Source organism: Aotus nancymaae, unplaced genomic scaffold (assembly GCF_030222135.1).
Source record: "Aotus nancymaae isolate 86718 unplaced genomic scaffold, 86718_ANA_hifiasm-v0.15.2.pri h1tg000053l, whole genome shotgun sequence".
Taxonomy (NCBI): domain Eukaryota; kingdom Metazoa; phylum Chordata; class Mammalia; order Primates; family Aotidae; genus Aotus; species Aotus nancymaae.
Window position 1 is genome coordinate 16,723,982 of NW_026988467.1, and position 13,198 is coordinate 16,737,179.

At 43.4% G+C, this 13,198-nt stretch overlaps 1 protein-coding gene across 1 annotated transcript in view; it reads left to right on the forward strand.

The window, feature by feature from the left end:
• Positions 1-2,194: 2,194 nt before the first annotated feature.
• The window catches only part of OTUD3 (OTU deubiquitinase 3), a 29,751-nt gene continuing 18,747 nt past the window's right edge, over positions 2,195-13,198 (forward strand). Inside the window, exons 1-2 of the mRNA XM_012440187.2 lie at positions 2,195-2,433; positions 9,760-9,908. Of these exons, the coding sequence (XP_012295610.2) occupies positions 2,210-2,433; positions 9,760-9,908 (373 nt within the window). The 5' untranslated portion in view covers positions 2,195-2,209. The remainder of the gene's footprint in view (positions 2,434-9,759; positions 9,909-13,198) is intronic.

The window sequence follows — 13,198 nt, forward strand, 5'->3', positions numbered from 1 at the left end:
TAGGACCCAGCTCTTCTGGGAAGCCATTTGCATTTTTTTTTCTTTATCTTTTTCTTTTTCTTTATTTTTGAGACGGAGTCTTGCTCTGTCGCACAGGCTGGAGAGCAGTGGTGCAATCTTGGCTCACTGCAACCTCTGCCACTGGGTCCAAGTGATTCTCCTGCCTCAGCCTCCAAAGTAACTGGAATTATAGGCATCTGCCATCACATCCAGCTAATTTTTGTATTTTTAGTAGAAACGGGGTTTCACCATGTTGGTCAGGCTGGTCTTGAACTCCTGACCTCAGGTGATCCACCCGCCTCGGCTTCCCAAAGTGCTGGGATTACAGGTGTAAACCACCGAGCTCGGCTGCCATTTGCATTTTTCACTCCACTTTTCACCTTCCCCTGACACATTGTGCTCCTCGATAGCATTTGTTATGCAGTATTGTAACGGTTTTGTCTTTGCCTATATCCCCTACTGGACTCTGGGCTCCTTGACGGCAATCATTAGGTCTCTCTGGTTGGGTGTTATACCTGACACCCAGCATAGGAAATGAGAGTTATGTTATTTACATATTGATGATAGAGATGCTAGCTGAAATTGAGGAAGTGGAGGCTATTGCCAAACGGGAACTTGTAGGCAGAGTGAGAGAGTAAGATTTTTTTTTTTTTTTTTTTTTGAGATGGAATTTCACTGTTGTTACCCAGGCTGTGGTGCAATGGTGTGATCTCGGCTCACTGCAACCTCCATCTCCTGGATTCAAGCGATTCTCCTGCCTCAGCTTCCGGAGTAGCTGATTATAGGCATATGCCAACACGCCAGGCTAATTTTGTAGAGATGGGGTTTTTCCATGTTGGTTAGGCTGGTCTTGAACTCCCGCCCTCAGGTGATCTGCCCACCTCAGCCTCCTAAAGTACTGGGATTACAGGTGTGAGCCACCGTGCCTGGCCGAGAATAAGATGATTAAGGGCAAAAACATTGGAAACATTCTCAGGGACGGTAAGATTGGTTAGAGAGCCAAAAGGAGAAGAAGGAAGTGGCATTACTATGGGAAAAGAGAGGGTTAAAAAGAAAGAAACAGGATGAGGGAGCAGAGGGGACCACTGATGGAGGGAGGTTCCAGAACAGGGGGTATGGATTAGGCTGACCAACCATCCTGGTTTTCCTGGGACTGTCTCAGTTTTGTTTTATTGTATTTTTTTGAGACGGAGTTTCACTTTTGTTGCCCAGGCTGGAGTACAATGGCACGATCTCGGGTCACTGCAACCTCCACATCCCGGTTCGAGCAATTCTCCTGCCTCAGCCTCCTGAGTAGCTGAGACTACAGGTGCCCACCACCACACCAGGCTAATTTTTTGCATTTTTAGTAGAGATGGGGTTTCACCATGTTGGTCAGGCTGGTTTCAAACTCCTGACTTCAGGTGATCTGCCCGCCTCAGCCTCCCACAGTGTCGGGATTACAGGCGTTAGCCACCTCGCCCTGCCTGTCTCAGTTTTAAAACGTAAAGTCCTGCGTCCCAAGAAAACCCTTAGTCCAGGCAAACCCAGGTGGGTCACTCTAGGGTAGAATTAGGATTTCCAGTGTTCTTGGACAGAAGGGTGACCTCTCCCTTGAGTTATGAAGGAAAGTGGAGAGATGAAGGGCAGGATGAAATAAACAAGTGTGCAGGCTTTGGAGCCAGGGCAAAGCACTGCCTCTTAGCTTTGTGATCTTGAAATTATTTAACCTCTCAGATTCAGTTTCCTGTAACGTGGGGATAATTAAACAAGAATGAGCCGTGTGAAACTGCCTATCCAAGTAGTAGGCTACAAGAGTTTAAATCGTTTTTATTCATCTCCCGTCCTAACTTTTGCCGCTGCTCTGTGTTCCACTCTTCTATCATCTTTAATTTCTCTCCTTGAATTTTTCTTTGCTTTGTTCGCTCTGGTCCCTCTCCTGTCGCTCCTGCCACTTACATTGAGTACCACCGCCCGCTAGAGGGCGAAATAGAACAAACCAAGATGGGTGCCCCTCTAGCTCTCAATGGCATCTGCTCGCCGAGACCCCGCGAAGGAGGCGGGGATTCTGTCACGTGACCGTGGTGCCGGGCACCGGCGCAGGCTCGGTGGCCGCGTCGTCGTCGCCGGGCTCCGTCGCCTGCACTGTGTTGCCTTCTGGACACCTGAGGGGGCCGCCGGTGGGTCCTGCGGCTTTCCCTTCTGCCGCTGGGGACTGCGGGCTAAGGCGATGTCCCGAAAGCAGGCGGCAAAGAGCCGGCCGGGCAGCGGCAGCCGGAAAGCCGAGGCCGAGCGCAAGCGGGACGAGCGGGCGACGCGCCGGGCCCTGGCCAAGGAGCGGCGGAACCGGCCGGAGTCCGGCGGCGGCGGCGGCGGCTGCGAGGAGGAGTTCGTCAGCTTCGCCAACCAGCTGCAGGCCCTGGGGCTGAAGCTGCGGGAGGTGCCGGGGGACGGGTGAGGCGGGCCGGGAGCTAGGGAGGCGGCGCCGGGGGACGCGCCGGGCTCGGCTTGGCCATGGTCGCCCGCTCGGGTCCATCCATCCATTCATTCTGGCGGCCCGGGCGCTTCCCGCGAGCCAGCCACGCTCCGAGGGCAGGGCGTCCAGCCGCGAGCGAGGCGGACAAGCCCCTCGCTCCGAGGCGCTCACTGGGATCCCAGAGGGTCCTAATCGTGGCACACGCCGCGAGCTATGAAATAGAAAGTGGGTCCTAAGAGCGTATACGGGAGCAGGGCCACTGGATTGCGGCCAGGAAGGGTTCTCTGAAAGGTGACATTTAAGCTGAGTTCTGAAGGAATGAAATGGAGCCAGGCATTGGAAAAACAGTCATCATGACGATAAGATCACTCGAAGGAGAAGTAAGCCCCTCTTGGTAGAACGCTTTGACTCCTTTGAGTCCTTGTTGGTTGTGTGTTGTCCCCATTTACATTTGTGAAATTAGGTGTGTGAGGGCCTGTTGTTACTGAGCTGAAGGCAGCTTCTCTAATTCCTGCTTCCATGGGCCTCAGTTTCTCTCTAAGCAAAGGTGCTTACCCAAGCTTTCTTGGGACTTAGACCGAATCCAGATCCAGCTTTCTTTAGGGAACGCGGAGGGAGAAAGTGGGGAGGAGGAGGAAAATTAGCTTCAAGAAAGGGGATATGGCTCCAGGAACATGGACGGAAGAAGGGAAAGGGCCAGAAAGAGGGAAGAACAGTTAGGATCCCCATTGCAGGGGCAGGTAAAAGGGGATCTGATTGTCAGATGTGTCACTTTGGAAGAGAGTGTTAATAACAGCCTAGCTTTTGTTTTTTTCCTCCCCATATCTGAGTGCTCAGGTCCAGCAGAGGGAAGACTGAAATGAAATTAAAGACCATAAGGAACTGCCTTAGTTCATTATTATTATTATTTTATAGAGACGGGGATCGTTGCCCAGGCTGGTCACGAACTCCTGGCTTCAAGCGATCCTCCTGCCTCGGCCTCCCAAAGTGCTGGTATTACAGGCATGAGCTGCCACCCACCGGCCAGGAATGGCCTTAGATATTAACTGCGGAAGAAAGTGTTCTTAAAAATTTCACATTACATTGCAGCTTATTGGTTAAGACTGTGAACTGATCCTAATGTAACTTTCCCACCTTTCCTATATATGCTCATTGCTTCAGGCAAATTGGATTTCTTTTTGCTCACAAAGAATCCACCACACTGCTGCGTTGCTGTTTTTGCTTAAGATGCAATTGGAGCTTGATTGCATTTATTCACCATCACCTGGCATAGTGCTTGGTACATAGAAGGCAGTCAGTACATTTTTGCTAAATGAAATATAAAAATAGTCCGTGCGCAGTGGCTCACGCCTGTAATCCCAGCACTTTGGGAGGCCGAGGCAGGGAGATCACGAGGTCAAAAGATGGAGACCATCCAGGCCAGCGTGGTGAAACCCTGTCTCTACTAAAAATACAACAATTAGCTGGGCGTGGTGGTGCACTCTTATAGTCTCAGCTACTCGGGAGGCTGAGGCAGGAGAATCACTTGAACCTGGGAGGCAGACGTTGCAGTGAGTCCGCCACTGCACTCCAGCCTGGTGACAGAGCGAGACTCCAACTAAAAAAAATATATGTATGTGTGTGTATATATATATATGTATATATAGATATATAGATATAGATATAATAGAGGGAGGCCAGCTAGCCTAAGCATAAGCACAAGACGCTGTTATATAAGCTAAAATACCAATTGAATACAATGGAATTAGCGTGGGACATGGGGGCTTTTCCTTGCTAATGATTGGATTGCTTGTGTCTGCTATACTGGGTATGGTATTCTCAATGTCAGGGTGCCCAGGAAACTGAAGTGCTCAGCAGCTGATTACTTAAGAGGAGGAATCAGCACAGGGAGTTGTAAACTCTTGAGGGGGCTTTCATAAGGTTATGGGAAACTTTGGGGGTACTACTTCTCCCTACCCCCACACCCCCATACACACAGAGCATACTTCTCAAGTTAATTTAGCACACCTTAAGTAGGGTGCTGGGAATATGTTGATGACTAAGATACTTAAGGACTTCATATATAGCCTAAGGTAGAAACTTGTAGCAATGGGTCTCAGCCTTTTTGGTCTTAAGATCTCTTTGCATTCTTAAAAATTACTGAGGAATCCAAAGAGCTTTTCTTTATATGGGTTATAGCTATGAGTATTTATTAGAAAGTAAAAATTTTAAAACACTAGAGTACACAACACATTCCATTAGCTGTCAGAGTGATAACTTCATATATCAGGTAGCCTCTGGAAAACTCCACTGTGCACCTCTGAGAGAATGAGAATGAAAAGGGTAATTACATCTTAGTTTTCAACTCATAGATACCCTGAAAGAGTATCAGAGACCTTCCCACATCTCTAGTCCCTTGGGCCACACTTTGAGAACAAATGATACAAATGATTAAAATATAGTTTGATATATTTTTAGGAACAGTGACTGATTGTAGTGGTATTATTCAGAAGGAAAAGGCTACCACTCTATGAATTGGTCAGGAAGGCCTTCTCATTCATTTGGTAAATATTCATTGAATACACTGCTAGATGTCTCTCAAAGTGGATCATACTCTGATTGGGTCCTGAAGGACCAATAGGAGTACCCCAAGAGAACGTTCCCATCTGAGGAGGAGCATATACAGAGGCACAAGGACACGTTATTTTTGAGAGATCCACAGGTTGTTCAGGGTGACAGTAGTGTAGGGCACAAGAGTAGAAGTAACGGGCAATGAAGCTAGGCTGCAGAGACCAGTTTGACTGGAGTGCTTATGTCTCTCTTCCAAGGTCCCTGTTCTTTGGACAATGTTAGATAAAATGATAGTGGGCTTCATAAAGCTAACCACCTTCTGTTCACAAGTGCCTCACCTGAGTACCATTAGATGGACTGTGGTTCAGCCCTCTTCAGTATTGTAGTCCTTTCGAATGTGGTGATGACAGACTTTATCACTGCAGGGGATGGTGTTTCCTATATATGTGGTGGGTTGGCAGGTGTCAACAGATTCTTTTATTAATATTTATTAAGGACTCAGGGTGAAATATAATGAAGTTAAAGACTATTCAAAAGTAGTTGGCATCTCTAGCCTTCCCTCTTGTCATTCAGATCTGTGCAGTCTGGAGTAGCCTGGTATGGTATCTAGCTATAGGCATTTTCATTGTTGGCAGAATGGTACCTGTAGCATTCTGGAACCTGAGAGTAAGTTTAGGGATGAATTAGCCAGTATTTTGTAATATAGTCTTTACATGAGTTGAGTCAGCTTCGCATAGATTAATTAGGGAGCTACTTAGAGGGTTTTATAATGTGTCCTAGACCAGCTTCATATTTGGTGTGTTGTCTGGAGGTGGACCCACATAAATTGCATTCATTTTTCAAAACAAGAACTAGTTTAACCTTGACATTGTCCTTGAAAACATGATTGGCTGTAGTGTGAAAAGAATGTATAACTGTATTAGGCAGGACGATATTATCCCTCTGAACTATATCTAGTTGTGTCTTACTAAACGTGGTTCTAAATTACATTACTCATTAGCAGTGTTCTAAAATTAAAACGTTGAAGAGTCACTCATTTTTAGCTATTTCTCTCTATTATTAACAAGTAGTTTTATTTTTTATTTTATTTTTGTTTTTAATATTGTAGGGTCATAATAGTAGAAGGGCATTCACATGTCACCTTGTCTAATTAGTGCCTGTATCACCTGAACAGCCGTGGTATCTTTTGTGCCTCGCTCAGTGGTTTTCAGTTGGGTGCCATACTAGAATATCTGGGGAGGAACTTTTGAAAAAATTCCAGGCCTGTGGTCTCCTCTAGATCAACTACATCAGAATCTTAGAGTGGGGGCCTGGTTATTGATTTTGTTTTTTAAAGGTTCACACATGATTCTTATATGCATCCATAATTGAGAATGACTGATTTAGAGTCTAGATTCTAGACTAGTGTTTCTTAAACTTTAGCATGCAACATAACCACCTGGAGTGCTAGGGAAAACACTTGGAAGGGCTAGATTGCTGGGCCCCAACCCGAGAATGTCTGATTCAGCAGACCTGGGTGGGGCCCCAGAATTTTCATTTCTAATAAGTTCCCAGGGGATACTGATATTCCTAGTCAACGAACACACTTTGAGAATCAGTGATCTAGATCAGTGCCGTGCAATGGAAATGGAATGTGAACCACATCTGTGATTTAAATTTTTCCAGTAGCCACATTAAAAAGAAACAGATGAAATTAATTTTAATGTATTTTATTTAAGCTGTTATATCTAAAATATTACTATTTTTGACATAGAATTCAATATAAAAATGATTAATGATTTCATATTTGCTTATGTGACGTCTTCAGTACCTAGTATGTTACGCTGATAGCACGTCTCACGGTGGAATAGCCACGGCAGGTGCTCAGTAGTTACATGCGGTTAGCAGTCGCAATTAACACATATCTAGACAATTACTGTGAATTGCTAGTTATAGAAATTTGCAAAATCATGAGTCTATATAGTCTACCTCTATAGAGCTCAGGTAAAATTACCTTTTATTTGCCAAAGTCTATATCTGTATGGCTTCCAGGTTTTAGTTTTATTATACAAGTACAATTTTAATTTTACCTTACAGTTGGAGGTATTGATCGCGTCCCCCTGGGCCTTCTTTAAACATCACTAATAGTTCTTCATATTGTATTTAAAGCCACATCATCTTATCTGAACATACCGCTTGTAAAATACAGTAGCTAGAATGGTACCCAGTACCCTAACTATGGTCTGACCTCAAAGAATAGAACAATACCTTCTCCTTTTTCTGCACATTTACTATTATTACTGCAGCCTAGAGAGTACGTTAGGTTTTTTAGTGCCTGTGTTGCAAGATTGTCTAATACTAAATTATTGTGCCCTCAAAACATTTGCATGCTCTTTATGTAATTGGTTGTTTTTGTGAACTCAAATCCAAGACCTGACATATATCCCTATAGCACAGTGCTTCTCAAGCAGGGATGATTTTGCCCTCCAGGGGACATTTGGCAATGTCTGGAGACTTTTGGTTGTCACAACTGATGGGGAGGAAGGTAGTGATGTGCTACTGGCAGCTAATGGCAGAGGCCAAGTATTCTCTTAAACTTCCTACAGTGCATAGGACGGCCTCCCGTGACAGAAAATGGTGCTGGAACGTCAGTAGTGTGGAGATTGAGAAGCCTGCTGTAGGTTATGGGTGAGATTATGAACTCAGGAAGTGGCCCAGGCAGTGGTGCTTTGTTCTCATGAGTTTCTTGAGTGCTCTTGTTGGGCTCCCCTAAGGAAACCCAGGTCACTGTAGCATTTGTTCATTACCTTGTAATCCTGTCAGAAAAGGAAATGATTTGTCTATTTTGACTTGCTTTTAGTGATTTCAAGGTTTGGGAAGTATAGAAAAGCATATTAAAAAATGTAACAGTTACTCTTAAACATTACTGTTCATTCTACTACCCAGGGGCAACTATGGCTATCATTTTGGGGTTGACATTTGAGTGAGAGCCAGGTTGTTTGGACTTGGATCCTGGGCCTACCACTCACTAGTTTTGTGACCTTGGGCGGGTTTCCCCTGGGAGCTGGTAATGGGACCTGCCTCTGAGTCGTGAGGACTAAACATGTTTAATGCATCTAATGTGTTTAGAACAGTCCCTGGCACATTGTAAGAACGATTTCAGTGGTTGTTTCTGTGTATTTTCTTGGCATAGATTTGTGTGTGTTTCTATGCCTGTGTATGTATATAGCGTGTAGATGAACATGGTTGAGCTCATGTGGCGTATACAGTTTTACACCTACTTTTTTGGCTTTTCTGGAGAACATTTCCTCATGTTGTGAAAAGTTCTTAGCAAATGCGTAACTGTAGAATACCATGAATTTTGGTACATTAAATGTAAAAATAACTAAATACATAAATTTGTGATAAATCACATCTCTTAAACTAGATTCGAGAATAGACTAGTGGTGACAGATGCTAAAGGTTTAAGAAAAGTTTGAGAGGAAAGCTTGAAATTGAAATTGTTTTATCCCTTAGCTTACTTTTCTCCATGTTTGAAAAAAGACTACCATTATCAGATTTTAGCAGGACACCTCTGTCTAGCCTATAGAACTCTATATTCCAGTCCCTTCTGGAATCTTATCTTAGATTGTTGCAAAGCTTCTTGCTTTTTAATTTGTAGAATCTGTCTTAATTCTTCCTTCCCCTGCCAAAAAAAAAAAAAGAGTATATATTCTTATACATTAGAAGAGATTCCTGCCTTTCTATAGCTTTCTGTTGAAATTTCACTTTTCTGAGTTGAAAAACAAAACCTCCTTTTCTCCTACACATTTAGACATGAAATCTTTCTGAAAGTGATGAGTTTATATTTTGGAATTAGAGTATCATAGTTTTTCATTTGGAAGAAAAAACAGTTTGGTATAAAACTAGGCAACTGTTTGGCTTCAGAATTGTTTATTTCCATAATTTTAAGGATACCAGACTGTATTTGTGTTGTTTCAGTCTCTGTATCTGAGCCTCTGTGTTTGTGATATAGTTTGGAATTCAGAAACCTTTGAGGAGTTTGAAAGTAAAGATAACTCTTACTGTTTATTACCAGTATTTTAATTTGAGAGAAACAAAATATGGTGTTTAAAGTTTTCATTTGGCAGGAATAACAATGGCATTGTTGCTCTCTGGGTGACAGGTGAGGAGGCAAGGAGGAAGTGTCTTTCCACAGTACAGCTGCTGTCCAAGTGCTTTCCTTCTCCTGACTTTCTCCACTATGTTCTTAGGACCCAGAGTGTTGAGTTCAGTTGTTTGTATCGGGAGCTTGACAAATTGTTGTTTTTCGGGTACTCTTTGTTAAATGAATGATTACTTAGCTGGGCAGCTGTAGTGGAACTTGTTTCAGAAAAGAAGCAGTATTAAGACATCATTTTGGAAGAGGATCTGTGAATCATAGCCCTTAGACATGGATGGGCCTATAAGGTCTGGACCTTATAATCAGGTGGTTAGTATATCATTGGCTCCACTTGTTGAAGCAGCTGAGGCCCGGGGAAGTTTAATGACTCCCCTGAGTCAGCCAGCTGGTGCATGGGGAATAAAATCCTTGTTTGCTGCCTCTCAAGGAGGTAGTATGGTTGAATATGCCCTTGTGCTGTCCCCCTGGGTCTTGGAAGAATTCTGGACTATTAGAGTTGAGGCTTTACTTCTGCGTGCACAAAATATTTCCATGGATAATTGGCATGAAGCATATTTTAGATGAACTAAGTTCATTTTTTGAAAGGTCTTGACCCATGTTGTTGTTTTGACAGCAATTGCTTGTTCAGAGCTCTTGGTGATCAATTGGAGGGACACTCACGAAATCATCTCAAGCACAGGCAGGAGACGGTGGACTACATGATAAAGCAGCGGGAAGATTTTGAACCCTTTGTAGAAGATGACATTCCTTTTGAGAAGCATGGTAGGTTCACTGTGGGATATTGGATCCTTCAGGAGTCATGCATTGGGGAATTAAGTCCCCTAGCATCCTCCACACTCCCAGCCAAGTGTTTGGTTATATAAATCATGACATTCATTTATTCAGCAAATATTTATTTGCCTACTCGATCATTGGTGGCATGCTGGGTAGTTGGGGATCAGTAGGTATTACTGTGTTTGCCCTTAATAAACATGATGATGTTAATTGATCTGAAAAGCTTTTGATGACTTCTTAGTGGGGTGGGAAGAGCAGGCTATAAAATAGTGTGTACAGATTGATCCTATTTTTAAAAGGTATACACATACAGGCGCAGTAGAAAAAGTCTGGAAGATACTAACTTGTTTGTTAATTCTTAGCTTCACTTATTTTTCAGAAATTACTCATTCTCTTTAAATTTCTATAGAAGGGAGATAATAATAGCATCTATCTTACAGGGTTTTTTGGTGAAGATTAAATTAGATAACAAAATTAAAATAAGCTCTTAGTAAGCGTTAGCCATCTGGGGATGGTGGAACTATGGTATTTTAAATTATCTTCTATAGACTTTTTCTGACTTTTAGATGATCATGTATTACTTTTAAAATTAGAAAAACCAATAAAGTCATGTTAATTTCTCACCAAAACCCCAAACAGAATCTGTTTTCTTTGAGGCAAGTCAGTCAGTGATTTTAATTGGTTCCTATTTAATAGGCACAGATTTTATAGAAAATGCATATGAACTTGTAAACTTTAATTTCAACAAATGTTTACTGAGGATCTACTATGCTCGCTGCTGATATGTTTTACAAATGGCCTTTTCATCACAGGGCTTATAGACTTTTCTGTCTGTTATCAGGAAAGAGAATTGATCCTGTGTTTTAGAGAGCTAACTCTGGAGGCCATGTCAAGAATGGATGGGGAGAGACTGAGAAGGGAGACTAGTTAGAAGGCTCTCCACATTGGCCAGATGAGAGTAGAGGAGGTCTCCGTCAAGACAGGATAATGAGTAAGGCCCAAACCAAGCCACACTGTGGCAGTGTAATTGACAGGACGCATTGGAGGTGAGGAGGGTAGAGGAAGGAGACAAGGGTCCTTCTGAAGTTTCTGCTTAGGGAATGGGTAGGTGGCTGTAAGCAAGAGGGAGGTCAGCAGGTGGGAAACATTTGGGAGGAAAGCTATCAGTGATCACAAAGCCTTTCCCATTCCTCACTAGGAAATAACTTACTCATTAGGTACCAGACATAGAGCAGCAAAACTTCCAGTGGGCGGTTTGTACCAGTCACTGAGTTCAGATGGTCCCTCTTCCTGGGATTACTTTTTGGCTAGTAGATAGACATAGTTCACCCGATAGTCAGCAGTTTAAAAATTAAATGTATAATGGGACAAATTTTGTAGTTTAGTGCTGTATGAAATGAATTGTGTCATTAATTCAATTAAAACATCATTTTGGATGAAACAGGGTTTTAGTTTGTGATGTGAAACTCCACTTTGAACACTGTCAGTGAAGATGACATGGTGGATTTGGGGGTGTTACAGGATAGGGAACTCAAATCTTTAGTTGCCAAGGTGATAGTCGCTTTAGATGAACAGTGAAAGGTGTTTTCTTGAAATGTGTCTACGCATGCCTGTTGCTTGGAGCTGCATAAGAGTTTTAGCATCACAGAAGTGAAAAGTGGCTTTGACGGCCAGAGCAGAAATGAAAAGAAACCTGGAAGTCTGCACATTCTCTTTGTGTGTCAGTTGAAGGCTTGGCTTATTACATTTATCAGTCTTGAGTCATAGTTACCTGTTTTTAATGTCAGTCTACCTACTTTGTACTGTGAGATTCTTGAGGGCAGGGACCATGTCTTTGTTTTGCAGTGCGGCAGTGCCCAGCATCTGATAGGCATCATAAAGTATTTGTTGAATGAATAAATAAATGAATGGTTCACTAGACTGGTGAGGGCCTGGTCGCCCTTGCATCTGGCTGTATCTTTAGGATTATTTTTTCTTTGTAGACTGTGATTTCAGAGAATCAGCAACATCTTTCCCCTAACTGTACAGATATCCAGATCAGAATTCTTAATGCTCATCTTCCTCCCTCCTCAAAAACCCGTTCGTTACATCTTATCACTCTAACTCAGTAGTTTTTCTTTCACTGCTACTACCTTGAAAGATCAGACCTCTGTGGCCATTTACTCAGATTTCCTCAGTACTCTTTGGTATCATTGTCTCTTGATTCCCTCAGTCTGTTTTCTACATTGCAACCAGAGTGGGCTGTAAATGTGTTTTTCCTCTGTCTAAAACCTGTTGGTGGCTCCCCATTGACCTCAGGATAAAGCCCAGATTTTTTAGTTCTTCATGACCTGGGATTTTCTTATTTCTTTGTCCTCAGCTCTTGCCATTCCCCCCAACGTTGCTCACTTCCTCCACCCTTCCATCTCAGCATGCTCAGTTCCTGCCATACTAGAGTTTCTCTCTCTGTCCCTCTCCTGTCTGTCTTGCCCCTTCTTGGAACATCATCCACTTCTCCTGTCTTAACTCCTCCTTGTCCTTTGAGTATTAGCTTATTAGCTTATTTGTCTCAGCTGAGAAGCTCATCGGCTACACCTGACCTCCCCCTCCTCACTTCCACTTTGGCTTATGTTCACCACCTGGAATTAGCCAAACTGCAGGGTTTTGAGAGCACAGTCCTTGCAAGACTTTCCTCAACTTTTGATACCATCTACAAGTTGGGAGTGTCTCAGAACCACCCTTAGGTTCCATAATATGGTAATAGGATTCACAGAACTCACTGAAAGCTGTTGTGGTTTGTTACAGGGAAAGGATACAGATCAATACTAGCCAAAGGAAGAGAGGCATAGGACGGTCTGGAAAGGTTCCAAACTTGAAGCTTCTGTTGTCTTTAGGGCATATTCTCCTCCTGGCATCTGTGTGTGACGGTACACACAGAATATTGTCACCTGGGGAAGCTCACCCCAACTTTGGTGTCCAGAGGTTTTTGTTTTGTTTTGCTTATTGATTTATTGCTTGTCTGAGTGGTTGAACGTAGTCTCCCCTCACCCCATCACCACCACAAAGGGCTGATACCAGGTGTGGTGGAGGGGCCCATCATGAATAGCAGACACTCCCATCACCTTTGGGAATTCTGGAGGGTTAGAAGTGACCTCCCAGGAGCCCAGGATAAAGGCCAGACCTCTCTTTGGGCAAGGCCAGATTCTTACTACACATGCCCTTCCTGAGGCACTTGTGCATCATTAGTGCCTATCTTGTTTGCCCCTCACTGGTTATAAACTCCATGAGGGTAAATTGAT